The 22,560-nt window shown below is 41.1% G+C and overlaps 1 protein-coding gene across 1 annotated transcript in view; it reads right to left on the bottom strand.

Moving 5' to 3' along the window:
- The window catches only part of arhgap32b (Rho GTPase activating protein 32b), a gene marked incomplete at its 5' end in the record, with an annotated part of 74,219 nt that overhangs the window by 26,359 nt on the left and 25,300 nt on the right, over positions 1 to 22,560 (bottom strand). The window contains 5 exons of the mRNA XM_083910538.1: positions 248 to 325; positions 716 to 838; positions 1,496 to 1,588; positions 2,930 to 3,067; positions 8,102 to 8,188. Of these exons, the coding sequence (XP_083766664.1) occupies positions 248 to 325; positions 716 to 838; positions 1,496 to 1,588; positions 2,930 to 3,067; positions 8,102 to 8,188 (519 nt within the window). The remainder of the gene's footprint in view (positions 1 to 247; positions 326 to 715; positions 839 to 1,495; positions 1,589 to 2,929; positions 3,068 to 8,101; positions 8,189 to 22,560) is intronic.

Below are 22,560 nucleotides of genomic sequence, written 5' to 3'. Positions count from 1 at the left end.
ATAAAGTGCTTTAATATCTACCCACAAAGGATTTTTATAATTTTTTGCGTAACAATGCACAGCTGCACATACATAACATGAACATATTGTTTTGCGCTCAATTTTAAATGACTTGTTATACACTGGAGACTATTAATGTAATTATTCACTTACAGAGAAGGCCTGTAATCCACTCACCAAATCATTAAAATGATTTTGTGAGCAAACACCAAATCTTTTTTTTGGCCTCGGGCTGTGTGCAGCGTACCTGAAACCCGTGCTTCCCTCTCCACCATGTGGTGTCTTCTTTAGGAGGCATGTCAATCACTGAGACGATGTCACCGACCTGCAGAGAGCACAACAACAAAGACAGGAGATTAGAAATGTATCCTGACTCTATCCTTTACTTCTTCATGAGAGAAGTTTGTGAGTTTCCTGCTATTGCTAGCCTAGACTTACAGACTCAAGCTTTAACATTCAAATGCATGACACACACTCTGTGGACTGTTGTGGTCAGTGGGATTAAACCAGACTATGATGTCATCTCCCTGTTCAACTGAGGAATTTGCGCCAGAAAAGATAGCGTGAGTGCCCCTTTCAGATCTTTTCCCTCCCATCTGTGTCTTTTTGTCAATGTTCAAAAAACAAAAACGCGGACACATGTGTTAGGAATTCTTATGGAATCTTGAGAAACTGAGAGTAAAATGAGGACACCGAAGGGTCATGTTGTCATCACCTCGAAGGACAGCTCATCCGAGGCCTGGGCAATGTATCGCTTGATGACGTGTGCGGCGGCGATCGCTGGCACGTTGATAGACGACTCTTCGTGGACCAGCAGATGATTCCCCTTATTGTCAACCTAGCACAAATCAAACACAGGCCCGGAACACAGAAACAGTGAGAAAAATATGACAGCATATGATTATCCTGCATTTAAAAGCTCATCTGCTTTATTGCATTATAACGTGGTTTGACTGAAGCCATCGCACGATGAACTCATTCGACGGTTATTTCTGAGGTTGCATTGAAAGCTGGTCCTTTCTGTGAAAACAGAGACGGCATAAACACCAGTCACAGATCCAGGTGTGCATCTGTGCTCCAACATACTGAATAATGAAGGACTGCATAAATCTGTGTGCTGTTTTAATTAGGATGGATGAAAATAGTCCAAAAAATATCCAAAATGGGGATGCAAACTGCAGGATTTATGGGACACAATACGTCAAAAATCATACAGTATAAAAGACAAAGCTGCTATGGATAAGCGACCTAATACTGGATTCTAGAAGAAAAAAACAGTTGTTAAAGTTTTATAGCAAAGCAGAATGAAGTAGGCCACAGGTAGTTTGAGCTTAGGGTTTTTGCCGTGTGCAATATATCAAAGATGTTTCCCTTTGATGCAGTGTTTGAACATAATGCTCCACTAATTCAGGCCAACATACTGTGCAGCTCCACGGTTACCATTTCATCCGAATGTATCCAGAGTGATATCACAGACAGAACATGACTTGCTTACCTCCATCCACGTGAGGGCAGGTCCACAGTTGATCTTGTTGTCAGCGATGGCTGAGAGCCGGGAGAGGTAGGCTAACAACATCTGGGAAACTGACTAACGTGGAGCAAAAACACACAAAAACAGGCCAGTTAGAGTCATTACTCTGACTTAAGATTTACAGTAGTATCCTTTAGTATGTACAGTATGTAATACAGGCCTTTTTCACTGTAGATATTTGACATGTTTTTAGTTAAGTTCTGTTGACTTAGTCCAGTTTTGCAGCTGAATGAAGAAGAATTATGTTTTTAAACACTATTTTTACTCTTGTGTTTTCCTTTGCTGCTGCTAAAAAATTTATGCTAAAATGCTTAAAGGGGCCATTAAACAGAGTTTTAAATGGGTACTGCGACATAAACAGAATTTGAAGCCTGTAAATAACATTTTAAGGAGAGAAAAATTGTTTTTGTACAATTGTTTTCAGTGAAACTAGTATTTAAGTTAATCTCTGATGACATATCCTGGTCATTTTATGACTTAAAGCGATAGATTTCTTACACGCAGCTCCTCAAATGCTTAAAATGAATCCCAATCATTTGCACAATTATTATTTATCAGCTAAATGTCAAGATTGTGACAGCCCTGACTGTGACTGCTCAGAATGACTGGCAAGAAAAAGGCCTATAGTCATCCACCAATAATTTACTGGATATTAAACTTACAACTTATAAACGTTAGTTGCTCCCATTGGAACGCTCTGGCTCCTGTTGTTATGTGCCATTAGAGGACAAATGCAAATAATTAGGCAGCTAAAGAGTGGTGCATGGCAGCGAACCACTTGAAATGACATCTGTGGCTATGACTTCACATTACAAGGGAAACTTCAGTTTTATAGTTCCTGGTGCCACACATCTGCACATTTGAGTTAAAGTTGACTCCCGGAACTTTACTAAAGGTGAAGTGCTGGGATGTAAAATTCAGCTCTGGTGGAAAAAAAAAAAAAAAAGTCTAAACCTGAAGGAAAGACAATGGAGCTTACACATTCAGCTACTGGTGAAAGCAAAACGTGGCCCGCAGGCAGCTTTCGAAGGCTATTGTTCCACAAACACACTTAAACAAACGTACACACACAAACTGGTTTGGCCACTCTGTTTGATACCTGTGCATTCTTTTTAAAGCCGTACGGTTTCACCTGACTCGGCTCTGAATAACGTTCTCAAAGTGGACTGAAGAGGAACTAACTGACACAATATCAGATGGCACATTCCTAAGAAATTAGCTCGGTAGATAGCATTGCATATCAACCTGTTGTGTGGGATTTAAGCAGCAACAAGATTCTCCAAAATGCAAAAAAATAATTATTATGCTGAATAATGTACATCTTTTCAAACGTCTATATTTAGACCAGAGTCCGTTTCAGAGTGGATTTTATTCTTTAACCTGCATAAATGAACTCACCTCTGACGAATCAGTCAGACTTTCCAATCGAGGCAGCTCAGGCAGCTGTGAGAAGCGTCGGTCATAAATGCAGAGGTGTAGGTGCTTGTCCAGGACACGGAAGTCCTCATAGCTGCGCTTCACAATCCAGCTCCGGCCCTTCAAAAACGACAAAATGAGGTGAGGAGACGGAGACATTGCTCACAGAGAGCTCCAAACACCAAATATCAATGATGAATGTCACAATATTGAGAAGTATATCACTGACAGCAATTTTAAAATGTGATGATACATCAGTCTGGTGTTTACAGCTCACAGTTTCTAGCCTAGTTGTGTCTTCAAAATCAGTTATGGGAGTTTTAATGAGATCAATTGCAGATTGTCTCATATATCGTAAAACTAACGATGAAAAAAGTGAGGTAAAGCCAAATGGGGCAGTTAAGTTAATTTCTCTTTCTTAATGATTTACATCCAATTATACAATTCCAGTTTGCTTACAGCTCCGACAGAGGATGCAATACCCTCCACTCTGCACACATCACTCCACTTATGTAAGAATATAGCACACAGATTTCAGCTGGACTTTCAATAACATGCTTTAGTTTTATCCTCCGGAGACTAGCGACGAAATGGTCTCCTCTCGCTCTTAATCCTTCTACCTTTTTTCGTCTGGATTTCCTGACACTGCAGTCAGTTCGTGTTGGCACAAGAACCTCAGACTCCATCACGTTAAGTACTGCAGCTGCCGTATAAGCCTGTTTGCACAGCTCACACTGCTGCGTTAAAAAAAAAAAGGGCTAAAACATAACTAATTTACAGCAAACCTGATCATCAAATTTGACTTTGACTCTTCATTTGCAGCACAGGTGCATCTGGCTTTTGATTGGCTTTATTGACGTTACATCCAAAACACACCTATGAATAATTCAGACACTGAATACGACCCCTTTGTGCCAAGATTACGCACCATGTAAATCGCAAAATTGGAGCAGGACGCGCCCCATGTGCCTATTATCTTGCGAGCTGAATACAATTGCCGGCCCGCGGGCCTCGAGTTTGACACGTGTTGTAAAGCATCAGTTGCTTCTCACCGTCATCACATTGCACGGCCATAGTTTACATAGAACTCATCCATCGTCAGATGCTGTTTGGTCTGGGTTGTCTTCGTTTTCCATAAGCGAGAAATTCAGCTGCAAACCTGATCCTTGAACACCACGAGATACAACTGAAGGCCTGAAGCATCCAAACCCCGCCCCCCAAATACTGTACACATGCTTTCACAGCAGTACAGTTTAAAGTTTGCAGAAGGATCAAAAGAACAGTCTTAGACCCGACGCCTCGACCAAGACGTTGAACTTTTTCAGCGACTGTATTTCTTACTTCCATGTCACAGATTTCTGTTATCCTCAGTTATCAGGCAGGAAGATTGTGTTGCACCTGTAACAGATCACAGCTCACTGTGACCGATTGTAGCCCTAATTCAAGATTAGATTCATTTTCATACCATTTTAATCACATTATCGTCTTCTGAACTGTGCATATTTTATTTTTTGGTCCCTCCTACTGTATGTTGGATAGTTTTAACCACATTTTAGGACTGCATGACTTAGGAAATGAGTTGCATAACACGTAAATGCTAATTAAACTTCAAGTATCTTCAAGTAGTAAGTAGTTTTCAGTTCAGGCTTTCAACTGGAAGGTTGTGGGTTTCAATTCCCTGGCTTCTTTAGTCTATATGTGTCCTCGGGTCAGACACTTAACCCCATTTGCTCCTGTCGGCTGTGCTGGCAGCATGTGAATGGATATGGAAGATATGGGATGGAAAATGCGCTGCACATGGATGCACTGTATGAATGTCGCGGTGTGAATGGTTGGTCATCAAGACTGGAAACGCACAATATAAATACGGACCATTTATCAAGTCTTCTTCTTCGTCTTCTTCTTATGATTTTATTTGGTAGTTAGGAGTAATGTATTGGAGTAAAAGTACACAAATTATGTAGGACATTTAGTGGTAAAACCCCAGGTTGTTAAAGGTGCATTATGTAATAAATCTGAAAGCAACTGGCCATAAAATCCTCCAAATATGTCACAGAGACTCAGGAATAATGTTCATATAACAAACTGAACTCACCAACAACAACAGTACAGCCAAAATAGTTGCATTAAAAAAAATATTTTGCAGACTGCAAATCATGTTTATGTTTTGAAATCATGTTTTGGCATGTGGCGCCACCTACCGCCATCTACCAATCATTGCAGTCAGTAGAGTCTCAGCTGCCAAACAACCACGGGTTGCCAGTTACGTCAGAAAACAAACCTAAAAGTCGGTATTTTGAATTTGAATGTAGTAACTGTTTTGGGCCACAATCTTACATATGGCAACTTTAAAATTGTTTTGGGATGGAGGCTCACTTTCTTAAGGCCCCTCCCACCACATGTCCATGGACATACAGTACGTGCATATATTATTGTGTTTATTGTCCAAGTGTCTCTCTAGGTTGGCAGTTGTTTAAGATGCAGAAATAGTGACTTTACCACCAAGTTTTCAACAACACCACTTTACATAATGCTGAATTAGGGAATTATTCATCAATATTTGCAGATGTCTTGCCAACCACAGCCTTAATATTCCATATAAAATGAGTGCTTCTGCCTGATGCAGAGAAAATGTAAACAAAATTTCATTGATTTCAATGGAAGTTGGGAGGAAACTTTGTAAAATGACATCACAGAAGTAGTATCAAGAGTCTCTGTAAGCGAAAAAGGCCACTCGGTTAAACCATAATCAGCTCTCACTGCACTTATTTTTCTCTGGCATCCACTGTATTTATATCCCAACAGACTCTCCTCTCTGATAAAATGGCACCGTCTCAAAAAAAATTCAAATATAAAAAAAAAAGGGAAGCAAGTCTGCCTTTGGCTTGTATACTTTATAAACAAAGCACATCACTGGCTTACTCAGCCCCTCCTCGTGAAAAGCAGTGATTAAATGCCAACAGTGCAAGTGCAAACCAAGAGAGAATTCTGCCCACAGTCCACCACATTAAATGTAACTTAGCTTTTCTTTCAAACAAATATCCACGAGTGATTTTATGTATATCTCGTTTCTTTTTCATCCAGTAAGAAAGAGCTCCAGACCTCAAAAACCCAACCGAGAGAGACCGGTGGTGGAAAAAAGTATTTGCTTTGATTTGGCCTAGAAAAATGTGTCTGTGCCGAGGCCAGGGCTTGTGTGACTGGGACTGCAGTGCACCACTCAGCCCTGCACTGATTCTAGTACTATTTGAAAAGTGCTGGCTCGGAGAGACGCCGCTGGGAGGGCTCTGTGGTCTTTATGGTTTCCTGTCCCACTTTCTTCTCGTCACCCCCTTTTTCTGGGTTTTCAGAGCTGAACCAGCCTCATCGCTCTGTGCTAGTTTTCTCTGTTCAAAGCTGATTGCAGAGTTCAGGGACACCTCTCTGCCAGCTTTTCTGTCCTTTTCCAGACAGAATTTAGATTTAGCAGTTTTTCTTTTTTTCCGATGGCTGCGAGGAGTCAGAATTTCCAAGCAGACAGCTGCATACTTGTGTGGCATTGCCAAGGTTGTGCAAATAGAGTATGATCTGTAGAGGAATATGCATGAAAACCAAAAATCAAAAATGTCGCTGAAGGAGGCAGAGGCAAAGCTTCTGAGCAGCTGGGGGAAATGTCTGTGTGTGTGTGTTCTACTGAAAAGGGCTTTGCCCAAATTTGGATAAATCAAATTTGTTGCAAAACTTTGCATATGATGTAATCATAAATAAGTTGGCTGTAACTTCACCAAGAGCCCTCCTTGAAAAGGAATTTGGGAGACGATTGAGCCAACTTCTTCAACTTTGACAAGACCTCTGCTGTGAGACTACACAAGGAATGTTCAACTAGTTGTAAAAAGGAAAACTTGACGGAAACAGCGACATTAAAGACGGAAAGAATCTGTAAAATACTTCAGTTTTTGGGTCAGTGACATGGGTCTTTCAGTCGTATGGCTCTGACAGCAAATCTAGAAGTAACTTTTCAAGTATCACACAAATACTTTATCCAATCAGGAGGCAGAACTCCACCAAAATGTGTTTTCTGACTGCGATTGTGCTTCACCACATGTATTTACACCTGGTATTAACGTAAGTCTCCTGTGTCCACATTAAGATCTGATCGTTATCCTATCAGAGTCATCACCCCGTCATATTAACAACAACATTCGTTGCACATGAAATCACGCTATTGTATGGATTCCTCCTTATGTGTATTTATACCTGTACTGTACAAGTGGTCAAGCGCTATCCGATTGCAATCCGATCACAGAAAACGCATTTTAATGCTAACTAAGCAACAGAGAGAAACTGAGCCAACAGACAACAGAGCTGACTGTTTCAGGAACAACATGTGTTGCACATGAGATCGTGCAATTGTATGGATTCCTCTTCGAAGCAGGGGAAGAAGTTTTTGTGGAAACCCGACAAAAGTTAGCACGTTAGCTGTGCTCGGAGCCGTCAAGTACAGCATCACGTTTAGACGTCTATTCTGTCCTGAAGTGGTTTGGCAGATCAGTCCGAACAATCCGTCCTCGTGTGCATTCACACCTGCACTTACAAGTGGTCAAGTACTGTCCGATCACAGAAAACGCACTTTAATGCTAACGTAAGCAAACATAGCTGACTGTTTCAGAAACACATGCAAGACAAAAAGAACATTCAAAAAACAATCCTCTCAAAGAACAGAACATGTTCATGTAAAAAAAACATGGCCAAAGATCAGAGTTTGAGCACACTCCTAAGTCCTTCCAAGGCAGCATTATTTACAATCACTAGCCCATCCTGGCACACATCCACAGCTCTTCTCGATCCAGCTCCAAATTCCCACATAACTAGGATTTTTGAAAAACAATAAGTTACACGGTTTGTGCAATGCCTAAGTTTGAGCCTGTAAGCCCCTGCTGCTCACGGGGAAGAGCGCTGAATATCTGCGCTGGCTTAATGAACCAGCATCCGTGGGATGGAAATTACATCCTACAAAGTTTTAAGAGACGAGTTCAAAGCATGAATACATTTTTACAAAATGTGTGGGTGTTTTTCAGTGAAGTGGAGCCTACATGGGAGATGGCATATAATTACGAATAAGTACGAGCTTGTGGTATGTTTCTGTATGTACCCCCAAATCCATTCTCATCTTACCTGGCAGTAAATGTGGACTAAATACACCAGCTCCTTAGACTCGTAGCCATTCCTCGTCGATTCACTCTGTTCGTCTCCAAGGGACAACTGGAAGAATGAGAGAAAGGACATGATTAGAGTCTTAAAACGAAGCATTTTCTGAGTTAGACTGTGGCAGTCAAGAAAAACAGTTCATTATAAAACAAAGCCTTTAAACGTGTGTGTCTCACAGTACAAGAGACACAGTTCACTCTGACCTCCACACGTTCAGCCTTTGACGGGTCCATTCATTCGGACAGTGGGTGGATGACACTACAGCGTGAAAAACCTTCACAGCTTCACTTCAAATTCTATTCACAATTTTTTTGTAATAAATATGTCAGGCAGGAGAGTGGGCACAGACTGATTTCCATTTCTTTTTAATGATGCAGCCACGACTGTGTCAATCAGAGTTTAGAATCACAGTGTAAAACATTCTGGTTCATATTAACAAAATCATCCAATCCGACATCACGTTTTAAACTCTCGGTGTCAAAGTGAGGTTGAAAACAATCTGTTCTACGTGGAAAACACAAGAGAAGAACACAGAACAACTCTTCTCTGACAGGAGGCTTCGAAAAAAACAAAAGAAGACGGATGTTGTATAAGATAATTACACTCATGACAACTAAGTGGATTTTCCATTTCGGACAAAATATAAATGAGGAAAGAAGAAGGAAGAGCACTGTTACAGTTGGTGTACGTTTACTTTAAAACAATCACGATCACAGCTCGGTGTTAAAATAAGTAAATAAACTTTGCCCTAAGGTATGGATTTGGATTATTCCTGCTGACACCTCAAAATTGACCTCATACAGTTCAGAGTACGGTCGTAGCTCTGTGCTGCAATGCTGCTGCATCAGTGATTTAGCCAGAGAAAAAAACACTACTATACAAATATATATTATACTATTTGGTAATATATATATGTATATATACACACACGTATATATAAATATACATATACACATACATATATATGTATCTGTATTTTGTATACATATATGTGTGTATATGTTTGTAAATATGTATATGTACATACATACATACACGTACATACATATATATATATGTACATACATATATATATGTACATACATATATATATGTACATACATATATATATACATGCATACATACACACGTGATACATACACACATACATGTACATGCATACAAACACACATATACATGAACATGCATACATACACACATATACATGTACATGCATACATACATATATATACATATACATATATATTATATATATATATATACATATACAAATATACATGTATCAAATTATATCAGGATATAAAATGCTGTCCTTCAGAAAGATTATGCATGTCTTCAGATATAACATAGAATAACACCATATTACTTCATATTTTAGACTTTTCTTGGTTTGTATTTCCCCTTAAAAACATCTTATATAAGTCCTATAAATAAGAAACTAATTATTAACTGTGTCATTAACTTTGATCAAGGTCAAAACACACTCACATATATATGCATTTATTGCGTGAATCAATCCTTCAAATCCTTCAGGAAGCAGAAGCTGGAGCCAACGCAGATGACAGTGGGTGAGAGGCAGTTGTTCTCCATGGACATCAAAAGGAGCAAAATACGGAGACAAACAACCATTCACAATCCCATTAAAGCTGCATTTCTGCATGTCTTTGGACTGTGGGAGGAAGCCAGAGTACACAGGCGTGCAATCTCCAAACAGAAGAGACTTCAAAATGAGGATTTAAAAGCAGGAATCTTGTTGCTGTGAAGCGACAGAGCTAACCACAGCACCAGTTTCAACATCTGCATGAATAACACTTTTTTTTTTAACTCTATTGTACTTTCATCATCATGGTTTAAACGCGTAAAAAACCGTACTCCCAATAACCACTAAAGAGATAATGTGGAGCACAGTATCACAGAAGGGAGACACACAGAGAAACACATGGAAGTGTTTTGTTGTGACCATTTAAAGTGGGTTTGTATGAAAGACAAGCGTGCCTTGAAAAGGCAGCCAGCAAAAGCTATAAAAGCAAAAAAAAAGAAGTTAGAAACAGCTACATCGTGGTGGTGCGGAGAGCAAAAAGAGGCTTTATCCTGTTTCATTGTGGGGGTTTATGGGTTTGGACCTGCAGAATAGTTTTGGAAAAAGCAGCTGCCTAGTGACCAACGGCAACTAAGGAGACAGGGATTATTGTTTGGATCTACTGACATCACTTCTATTGCAAAGAACTAGAATTACCCCAGTGGTTGCATGCCTTCACTGACCAATATAGTCTCCGTCTATGCAAAAAAAAAATTTCCATACACAAAACGTACAAGTTGACTTAAAAGGAGTTTCACAGTCGAGACCTTTAACCTCCAGATCTAAACAGTTTATCTTTACGGCTAACTTGGAGAAATTCCTTTCGAGCATTCTTGAGATATCGTCTTCACAACATTACCATGACCGTCACTGGTTTTAAGTCATAAAAAGAGACAATTACAACTTTGACAATCACCTTTTCATTCTCCTTTTTTTTTTAAATCTTTTATTCAGGCAATTTTTCTCCATCCTCCATGCCCCTGTAGATAAGCTGCTGTCAAATTTTAACATCGCCTTCTCTTTTGTTTGTTTGTTTCATTGTGAGGGATCTGCTGTGTGTGTGTCCGTAACTGCCGACGACTTCTCAGATGTTTGTCAGCCTCAAGTTATTTCGAGATGAAAAGCCGGAGGATCACCAAAGTTATGAGTTCAAAAGTTATGAGGAGGAAAACGATTGTCTGAACCAAATTTCCTGTCCCCTTCATCCAAAAGCTATTGAGAAATAAAAGAAAAACACACACAACTGTCGACCGTGTTGAGGTGAATGAAGTTAGGGCGGGAAACCACTAGGGGTTTCTGCTCTGGGAAACACGTGTCCCTGCAAAAGTTCATGGCCATTCATTGAATAATTATTTCGATATTTCAGTCTGGCAACCAGAGAGCCATGTCCCTAAGTCGTGTTTTACTACTGACAAAATGTCCATCAATGTCATAGACTTTCTACATTATTAAGTCACTCAAACTCAAATTACCTGCATGTCTAGTCTGGTCAGTAGGAGGCCAGGAAAGTGGAAAAGCAACAGTTGTAGGGGTGGATGATATGATACGTTTGAACGTCTTTTATTTATTCTGTCTTTTATCCATTATTCTGTACAGCACTTTGGTTCCACTGTGGTTGTTTTAACCCTCTCGTGACCATCATGATAATCAGGCCGTCTGTATTTATTTTGATTTTATGGCTGTAGAATTGTCAAAAAAATGTTCAATGAGTGAGTTCTTCTGCCACCTTTTCCAAGATAACTTTCACTTTCAATCTCTGGTTATTCAACAATTTAGGAAACACGGTACTGAGAGAACTGACTGGACGTTCCACGGAGGTCCTGAGGGCTACCGTAATGACAAGTACATGTGCGCAAAGCTCTAGTAGAACCATATAAGGTTCTTCAGCTTGTCCTCATAGAAGAACCCTTTTTGGCTCCAGGTAGAACCCACCAAGAACCCTTTTAAAACCCTTTATTCAGGAAAGGGGTTTTAAAGGGTTCTCTGGATCAAAATGGTTCTTACTGGAACCATTAGTGTTAACAAGAACCCTTGAAAAACCCTTTCTGTGGGAAAGGGTTTTTCAGAAGCAAATGGTTCCAGGTAGAACCTCAACCCTTTTGGAACCCTTATTTCTAAGAGTGTAGGAGTTAAGGTAATGAGAAGAACGCATGCCAAATCCTGTCTGCGACGACAGGATGGTAACAGAAGGGTTAAAGAGCTTTATAAATAAGGCTGGATTGGATCATTTCAAAATAAAAGTGTTTGTTTTAATATGCAGCAATATTTAGCTCACAATAAAAAAAAACATTTATGATGCAAAACTAATCTATTCATTAAAAAAACCCATACAAAAATGACTCATTATAACTTGATATAGTTTAGATGTGCTCCCCGGGCCGCAACTTTAAGATCTTCTATGTTCTATGTGATCTAATAGTTTCGTAATTACAGTCTGGAAAACTAAAACTTTTCAAGAATGACTCACTGCATGGACCTACAAGGACAAATGCAAACAGCTAATAGCTAAGAAGGTGAAACCTTTGTTAAAGAGCCCCCGTCGCTGTTTGACCAACTGTCACAGAGCACGATTATTGATTTGATAGGAGGAAAGAAATCAAACACCTTGTCATGTCTGTGTGTGGGATCACTGCCAAGTTTGATACAAAGGGGGGAATTACTGTCTCCACATGTCACGGAGGGCACAAGCAAAGGCGAGGATTTATTTGAGCAGGGCAGTGATCGTCGCCATCATCATTAATAGCATCAGACACACACCAGACACCTCGGCAAAAAGCCATTTTGGTGATCACATTGGGAAGATTAGAGAGGCTGATTTATGTGTTTGATGACCTTGAAGGATGCTAAACTGGAGTTGAAAATGTAAAAAGCCCTCGACAGGAGAAATAGTCGACCGCCGTCATAAATTCACTTTGACCATCCTGCAAGAAGTGACACCAGCAGATATCCAAGGTCTTCATACTTCATCTTATTTGTTTCTGTGACACTTTTGGTTTATTGGTGTGAATGCTTTTGTCGGTGTCTGTTTGTTTCCTCTTTTTTAGCAGCTACTGGCCTTTGAACTAAACTTTCATTTAGGGTGTGGCTTCTTTCTTCCACTTCTTCAGGATGTTTTTCTTTGTGATGCATTAAAGTGATGCTAGGCTGTTTTTTTGATGTATGACATTTGGTTGGGATGACTATGTCGTATACAATTGTGGTCCAGTCAGAAAATGTAATCCAATAAAAATCATACATTAATTGAAAAACATCACTCCAGGGGCTTTGAACATGAAATGCGAGACTCTGAAATACACCAACAGGGTTAGGTCTGCAATTAAACAACCCATTATATGATTTTCGGGCCAATATTGAGACTCGTGTCCCAACAGCTTATCTGACATTATTTAAAAATAACATAAAACTATGACCTCCATAAGGCCCCTTGGACATAACATCTGGCCTCTCCTCTCGGGATCACCGTGGGGCAGCGTGATGAAAATAGACAGTAGCTAATAATATGATTTGAGAAACCCGCTAATGCCTTCTGGAAAGGCTACACAGCCACTGTGTGGATTGACTATGTGACACAGGCTTTAAAAAAAAAAAAAAAAAAAGGAGGAGGGCACTGAGATCCTATAATACTGCAGGAACCACAACGAAACAGTAAAAGTAAAAGATCAGATGTATGTTAAGTGTAGTGTGTGTGGAGACAGGAAAGGGCACAAATGACTATGTATACAGATGACCTTATGATTTACATGTTTACTTACATGTTTGTCTTGCGGGACAAGAAAAATGTACCAACTATGGACACACACACAGACTTCCCAAGGACAATAGAGAATATGCATTCCACATGTGTTTCTATGTGTTTTTAATTGTCTTTATTCCAATTTCTAATTGTTATAATGATGTCTGATGTAGACAAATTAAAGGGATGTCCGATAAACAATCCCGTCAAATATTTCATTTGACTGTTTAAAGCTCGGCGAGGAAGTTCTGTAAATATCAGCGACACTGCGGTCGACTTTACGAGGGACCTTCAGGTTTGCGGGGCGAAAAAACGGCACCGAAAGCGTTCAAGAACAACTTCAGTATTTATAGACATGTAGACGTACTGTTAAAGAGTTTGGATTACACTGCTGTGCGCTGTATAATCATTTCTCACAGCAATTGGCTGAACACTATAATAAACCCTCAACACAACCACCAGAACGTGGCATGACAATAATTCAGCCAGTCTTTTACGTCAGCAGTGTGCATGTACCTCGGCTTCTGGTGCAGGAAGACACTTGTCATATTGTCAGCATGAAACCTATTTTATATTTAGTACTTGGTGTAGAAGACTGTACACAAAAACCAGTGGCTGCTGAAACATTTCAGCGACTGCTTCTGCTTTTATCCAAATTACAACTTATGCCATGAGCGACACAGAGCCTGGACCACGTCCGTCCTCTCCATGGCATGTCAGACAGGACGTCTCGTCTACCATTCCAGGCCTCCTCTGCAATGCATGCACACCACATTTATAATTTGATTCCAATCCAACCAGCACTGCACACCCTATAGAGGTCCCTATAGAGGTCTGCCAGTGCTTGTCGACAACAATACTGCATTTTCTTTCCCAGAAGCACCAGAATAAGGAAAGTGAACTACTACTACTACTACAAATATCAACAATGGACCGATCCGAATGAAAACAAGTGGAATTATATCGCAAGTTTCTCCCTGGTTCCCATTTGTATATGGTCATAACAGAAACAGATTATCTTATTTACATCATTGTAAGACCAGGCTTGCACCATTAACAGCACCATGCATGGTGGTCAGCTTTCAAAGAGAGAACACGTCACAGTAGCACGTTCCTAACAAAGGTTTCTGCAGATGGAGGGTGGAAAAAAAAACCTCACTATACATGTGTAATTTCCCCACAGCTGCACAAAAAACAAGAGGGAATCACGACTGCAGATCAGGTGCAGAAAAAGAGAAGAAGACAGCATGGTCAGCAAGATTAAAAGACACATTTTACTCACAGCTCTGTTTCCCCCTCTTGTTTTAGCTCCTACACTTTCCTTGCCTTAGTGCAGAGGAGCTTCATGCTCATGAGTTTGCCGGCCCCCCCCACCTCCTCCTCAAGTCTCAAACACCTGTCCCAGCTCTCTATTTCCCAGTGCGAGTGTGCGTTTCTAGAGTGTGGGAATGTACATCCTGTCTCGCAGGGTCCTGTTTCGCGTGTCCGGAACACAATTCCCCCCTCAGTGGGACGTAAATGTCAGCTCTCCACTTTCTTTTTTGCATGCAGCGTATGCAGCTCTCCTGGTGTGGGAGACAGAGCCAGGGGGGGGAGGCAACAATATTTCCAGCAGCACACTAGCAGTCGTGCTGGAGCACGAGGTGGTGGTGCTTTGAAGGATTCCTCAGTGGGATTGCTTTCATCTCCTCCATTTTGGCCTATCTCTCATCCTGTCATCACAATGCCCCGTCCTGGCGTTCTTGCCTTCTTTCGGTCGTTAGCTCCGTTCCTCTGATGCCTGCCACTCACCAGAACTTTAACTGTCTGATTAGCAGGAGGAAATGACGGGGAGGGAACCACCAGATAAAAAAGCCACACAAAAAAAAAACTGTCTTCTCCTTCCTCTGCCGACCTCTCGGACTGATTCTCTGTGTCCCTTAACCACATACAATTCTCTCCCCCCGCTGTCTGACATGCTGGCTCACCCCGCCCCCTTCTCTCCTCCTCCACTCCCTATCTGGTTGGTACGTTCCTGGGACAAAGAGCAGGGATGCAGGGAGGGAAGGAGAAAGAGACCAAGCAGAGGAGAGGGCAAGAGGCAATAGAGGAAAAAGGGGAGGGGATGCAATTGCAGGAGAGCATTTTTTTTTCGTGTTCTAACAAAAGAGCTGAATTAAGGAAAAAGTGCAGTCCTGCATGCAATTAATAGTAGATGACAATAAAAAAGAAAGATAAGATTTGCACCTCAAATTACTAATGGGAAGCCACCTCAGTGCCCGATGAGCAAAGCCTGCGTTTAAACATTCACTTCACAGTAAATAACCCATGGTGTACTGTGTGCTAGAGCTCGCACCTCCTCACACTTGCAAAGTAGGAATAGATTCACCAAAAATAAGTCGTGCTGAAAAGTGAGCTCTCGGGTTGCAGCCAAATACCTCACAAAAAAGGGAGAGAAAAAGTTTCATCAGCTGTGACTGCGAGCTGTGGATTCAAAACAGACCAAGCATTTAACTTACTGTCATTGGGGAAACCATCATTTCTGAGACCACGATTACTCTTAACACATAGAGGTCAGGACGAGCTGTGAACCTGACCTCAGTCGGGATGCCAGAGCATCAAATCAATTCCCACTATCATTCTACTTATGAATACCAAATGATAATCCAATGATGACCCACTTCATTCAGCTCTCTCTGCTCTGCCACCGACGAGCTCAACTGATTCATGGTAGACCACATTCACAGAGGTCAGACCATTTACATGCACGTATTATGACACCAGGTGCACCAGGAAAAGTTTCAGTGTCCTCTATCCACACTGCACAATTTCAGAAAATTTGACTCGGATGGAGATTATGGGGTCACAGCTGCAGGCAAGCTGCAAGACGCCACTGCTACACGTTCTGCACTTAAACATTTGATAAACTTGATCTCAAAACCTGATGCACATACTCCAGATCAGTGGGTGGCAGTAACGCACCAACCTTCCACTCTAGTCTAGTCATAAAGGATTAGCTATAGCATTACCGCTGTTGCGTAGTAACAGCTTCAGCTGGTTGAGACTCGAGCTGCAACTAACGATAACTCGAAGAATCGTTTGCTCTTCCAGTCACGACTGTCTCTGCCAAACATTGGCCGCGACTCTGTTGACGTCACATTTTAGTTTCGGCTCGGCTCGCTTGGAACCTCGTCAGAGCGGGGTACTAAAAAAAGCTACCAGCTACTATCCCTAATGGAAAAGCAAAAAAAATGAGGCGAGCAGTGCTAGAACTGTATAATGGAAAAGCGCCATTTGGAAAAGCCTTTTAAACGGGACAAAAAGGTGTTGTGATGTTAAATCAACCTTCAAATGTAAAGAAGGGTGCTTCTACACTGAGACACGCCGAGTGAGTCATGGCAACAACAAGGAACCAAAGTCCACTTTTTAAAAGTTACGCATGCTGCAATATCTGTGGCATCGCGTCTCACTGAGGAAAACAAAGATCAATGACAAAATGTGAACTTAATGACTCATTAAGGAATGTTCAAATCCAGTAATTATATCAAAAAAACTTCACAAGTTAAAGACTTGTTATTTTCACAATCATGAGGATGGAATTTGTGGGATGTCAGGGAGTGATTAAAAATAATAGCTGCTTTCCAATGACATTATTTTATAAACTATGGTGTTTCTATCAGACTGCCGAACTAAAAGCTGCCTGTGGGGCCTCGCTGCAGTGTTTCAGGGCTGACTGAGCGAAGAAATGTGATTGAGCTCCATCGAAAAATCATCACCCACCGAGCTATAAACATGGCTCTGCTCGGGGGACTAAGGAGAACAATGGGATTTAAAAACGGAGCGAGGGATCGCTGTAAGGGGATGAGATCACGACTTGGAGGAGGTTCACAAAGCAAATCCTATTATGAGGAATATTTGCTTACAAGCATTCACATAGAGACTTGTATATTGGGGCTGAACATTTTGGGAAAAATATCAATATATCTTGCAATTGTTCTGACGGCTATTGTGGCTTTGATTTGATGTGCGATAAAACAAAAATTAAAGTTGCACTTCAGTTGAATACGGACTTTAATCCATTTGAATTGTGATGGAGCATTGCGATGTGATTTCAAAATATTACAACATCTTCTAATTTAAGGTCAACACTTAAATATAGGACCTGTTTCAAACGTGCATGTACTACATATTTTAATGTGGAAACATGAAAACTATATATCTACACATATAGCAGTAACCTATAAGAACGTAAAGGACAAGGAGTGGGGAGTGAAAATGGATTTTCACCTTACAGCACGGTCAATATGTGGATCCTACTAATTATTGCCACTCTGCAAACTGCTGTCGTTTCACCTTGAAGTTGGCTGCAGCACCAGTTTACAATCAAACACTGTTGTGTTAGATCACGCACATGTATGTACAAAAAAATGACAATAAAAGGTCCAAGGTGCAACATTCAGTTACTAAACAAATATATATAACATATAATACAGTAAAGATGTCTTGAGCACAGTGACATCACACTCCTCGGTTTTAGTCGCCAGTCGAGCTACCTTTGGACCCAGTATATTAATATATGCTCAAAGTTTGTTTATTGTTTCCACAAGACACAAGCACATTTGAACACTCCCCACCGTCATAAACACAATCTGTTAACTCTAGAATTTCAGAGGGCTCTGAGTTCAGGATACCCTGTGCATGACTTTCCATGTCGTAATTACATAGTTCTCCAATTCCACTCGAACACTGCAGTAGACGCGGCCAGTACTACTCAAGTCATCAGTGGCAGAAAGTAGTAGTTGAAATCCTCCAGCTGAAGGCAACGCTCCACTTTTACTTCCAAATAAGTCATTTGATGCATATCTAATATTACATGCTCTGTTTTTTTCTGGCAGCCTGGACCAATAAGCACATGAGTGCAATAACAATAAAGGCTATTTTAGGACTTTGTGTCTTTAATGAGGTGCCCCCAACTTATACAGAGCCTATTTCTAGCAGCTGTGACTCAGGAGGTAGAGTGGGTCATCTTCTAACCAGAAGGTCGGCAGTTTAATCCCCTGAATGCTGAAAAGCTTTATTTTATCAGAGATAAACCTTGTATTGTATCTGTGCAATATCACCAAACAATAGCATAACATCAAAAATACAAAGGTAAATGTCAAATGTTCTGCTTCCATTACTTTTTTTCTAATCCGTCACCACCTGATTAGCAGTTCTGGACTTAAGGTCTTCCTTAAGGACACTTAAGTAAGTTTGTCTTCTCTGTTCCAACTCAAAATTCCATGAGGCCAGAAAGAGGTAAGATGTTCAAAACATGCATCCAGTGCTCCATCAACTCCTTCCAGCACACTCAGCATTTATATAATGTTCCCACGTCCCACATTCAGGCTGTTTGCCCCCCAGAGGCCCCCCACCCCCCCAGGTCAGCTTGGTGAGGAGAGGATAGTTTGTCAAAATGTGAAGAAGGAACAGGAAACAAATCAGTGTGGAGGAGCTGCAACTGCCATATGCAGCAGAGTTAGGGCCCATAATGTTTGAGTGGAGACATTGTACATCTGTATACAGCCTTTGGCTTAAAAGAAACAACTAAAAGCATAACACCCACTAGCTATGGACACATTCTTAACACTTAAACAGCACCTATTGGTGTTTTTCTCAGTACTTTGTTGTTTATATAGTCATGAATATTTATGGTTATTTGATTTTCCCGGAATTTAATCCAAGAAACAAATGCAGGGAGTTAAGTGTTGAGAGTTTATTTTTATTTTTTTAAAAGACACATCTGGTTTCTGCATGGTTCAATATTATTTAACACCTCATTCCAAGCAGACAACAACAGAAGACCAGAGTGGAATATATGGCCTGCAATTACAGAGCAGGAATTCGGTGACATTTTTGTCAGTGTTTCTCAGCAACGCAGCCTGCGACGAGGACATTCGCATGCTATGGGTGGAAAGAGAGCATTTTTATTGTGATATAAAAAAAGAAGCAGTACTTTTTTTTTCTACATGACCAAGTATCACATCCCACCGCTAAGCAAATCTTACACATGGTTCTCTACAGATCTGTCAAAAAGTGTCAAGATGAGGATCAAGTGATCAGATTCAAGGAACTCAATCATGACACAGAGTAGTAACTTAACTGCTGTTCTTGCACCATATCTTAAAGCTCTGGTGTGGAACCTCTGTTGCCCCCAGTCTACTTCTGAATAGTTATCAAAACACTGCGGTCTCTCCGATGTTGTTTTTTCCACTCACCCCTAATGCAGAGAGAGAGAGAGAAAATAAAGAGCAGCGCTGTCTGCTTCAATCATCCTTATCTGCTTTGTTAAGTCAATAATTTTTTTTCTACACTACTCCAGTGAGTTATGGGTCTTTTACCTCAGTGCTACTTGTTCCAGAATGTAGTTCCCAAGTTTCAGACCGATTGGTTCATGCAAGCACGTAATCAGGCGGTAGTTTAGGGGGATCAATGTCGGCAGAGCATGGATTTCCAATTTTGGACAATTACGAAAAAATACAATTGTGAAGTCCCACTGAACATCCAGATTTATTTTTAGCAATAAAGTCCACTGCCGAAACTTTTAATTGCCGTTTGCGGTTCTTATCCGAAGTCGAACTTGTATGAAGCCGTCTTGCTTTACTCACTCTGTGTGCTTCTTCCACAAGTCACACAGGGAGTCATGTGGAGCGAATCCATCCATTTTCTACTACTTTATCCTTAATTCGCCAGTCCATCACAGGGACACATATAGAGTGAAAAACTTTCAAAATCTCACCTGCGCTCAACCTACATTATCTAAATTGACCTAATCCATATATTGCATGTTTTTGGACCGGAGAACCTGGAGAAAACCCATGCAAGCTCCATGCAGAAAGGCCCTTGTTCCGACTGGGTTGCAAATTTAAGTTTACATCTAGAAGAGACAGCTAAACACTCATCAAAAAATAAAATGCAACCTTGCATCCCAAGTCCTCGTTTTGCCTATCTTGTCAAATTCCATCCCCAAAAACACAAACATAAGTTGTTATCAGTAGTGTGACTGAATTTCAGTTGCACATTCCAACTCTCTTGCTTGTGTAGAGATGTTAGATGAACGTGGCCCGTGACAGACGGGCACGACAGCCTATCATTTCATGTCATCTGAATGAAATGATCGGTTGTGTTTACCACGTTATATCTAGGGCTACAGACACCAGCTCACCCCCCAGTCATCGGTTATTAACTGACAGCTATGGGAACAGGGGGGGGAACAAAATTACATACCCAAGGTGAAGCTGTTGGATTTTTCTACGTAGAAATATGCTTCGCACATCCCTCAAACACAACTGAGCTGTGCTCTGACCATGAACATGACAAAGAGGGAGGCTATGCGTGTATGTGTGTGTGTGTGTGTGTGTGTGTGTGTGTGTGTGTGTGTGTGTATCAGGCTGGTCTTTTGTTTCCTCCAACAAGGACAATGAGTCTGAGCGTTACATCATGCGCCACTTACAGGGAGTGGAGAGAGAGTCCTGTGAATGAACATGTGATGGAGGCTTTGACATCATCTCTTTGCACTCGCATGGCTCACTGTTTGCCTTGTCCACACACAGTGGAATCATAAGAGAGTCGTGGAGCTAAAACAAATCTCATGTCCAGAACAGCAGGCTAATAACTAACCGACCCCCTGACTCAATAATAATGTTGTCATACATAATGTTGACTGGGTGCTGTGCCTTTAAAGGACAGCCTTGCTGGGTGGGGTGCTGCCCAGTGCGGTCTCCAGTGGAGTGCTGCAGTTGATGGATTGGGTCCCACTGGAGATAGGGGGAGGGGGGGTTTCTTGGTCCTTTGTGAGTGGGCAGTGGAAGCATATTGCATTATGATGCTCAGCTTGCAGGCAGGAAAGTGATGGAGGGATGGATAGAAATATGTATATATGGATGGGTGAGAGCAAAGAATTCCCCCCCCATACGGACTGTAAACACACATCAGCTAAATGGCAATACACGGCGACTTAAAGCGACCGAGAGGAGGGGGCGTGCGCCTTCATCACACGCATGGCCGCACACATACATTCAGCCCGCCGCTGTCATTCAGCCCGTACCCTCTCTATAAGTGCACGCACTGTTGTTGGACACTCCTTCACAGCTGTTAAACTCTGACTGATTGCCATGATAGATGCGCACAGGCTGGATACACCAAACACTTCTATGCCTTTGTCTCCATTCTTCCCTCTCTCACGAAAACACGACATAGATCACACACACACACACACCCAAGTTTATTATTGATCTACGTCTCAGAACACCCAACATCAACTCTGCTTTTGCGTCAGCCACTGAAGTTCCTCTTTTCTCCCCACTTCATATCTGTATTTTCCCTTGGTTTCATTGTGTGTTTGCGACACACACACACACACACACACAGCCAGTGAATGTCTGTCTGCACATACACATAGCCAGAGGGTCAGAGCCTTTTGTGTTGAAGTGCTGCTGTCTGTCTGTCTGTCTGTCTGTCTGTCTGTCTGTTTGGCTGCGATCTTACATCTCTGGAGCCAAAACGCACCGAGCCCTGAAAGCAAACACAGGGAAAGAAGGATGGTGTGGTGTGTGTCACGTTGACGAGACACTGAAAAGCCGTGGCATGAGTAATTTATTTATAGCCAGCAATGTTTAAACTCAGTACTCTGCAAAAGGCAGTAAGAGTAGAAGAGGTGTTAAAAAATTTAAGTGTAAGGTGATTAATTGCCATTAATAATTGAACCGATAACAGACGCAATAATTAATTAAGCGACAGTGTCTTGTTTCATTTCCTGTGTCTGTCGCTTCTCAACCTCACATGCAGTGTAATTAAAACCCACAGGCGCAGCTGCACTTCAACACATCTGATAACAAAAATAAGTAGAAAAGCCATGATATGGTCCAGATGTGGAAAAGATTTTTTAAAATATGCTCCACAAACTAGAATTCAATGCAGCCGGTGACCTAATATGAAGTTTGTTTGGCTGATATATTCAGTTAATAAAGAAAAGATGAAGTTGTAGTCACTTAGCAGCATTTCTAAAGTTTCTGACATCAGTATTCAGCCAATTACATCAAAAAAAAATTCAGCCAATGAATTTTAAAATGGGGAAGAAAAAGTCCATCACTAATA

This window comes from Microchirus variegatus, assembly GCF_963457635.1.
Source record: "Microchirus variegatus genome assembly, chromosome: 2".
Classification (NCBI taxonomy): domain Eukaryota; kingdom Metazoa; phylum Chordata; class Actinopteri; order Pleuronectiformes; family Soleidae; genus Microchirus; species Microchirus variegatus.
Note: the sequence above shows the minus strand (reverse complement) of the source record. Positions and strands in the feature narration are given on the sequence as shown.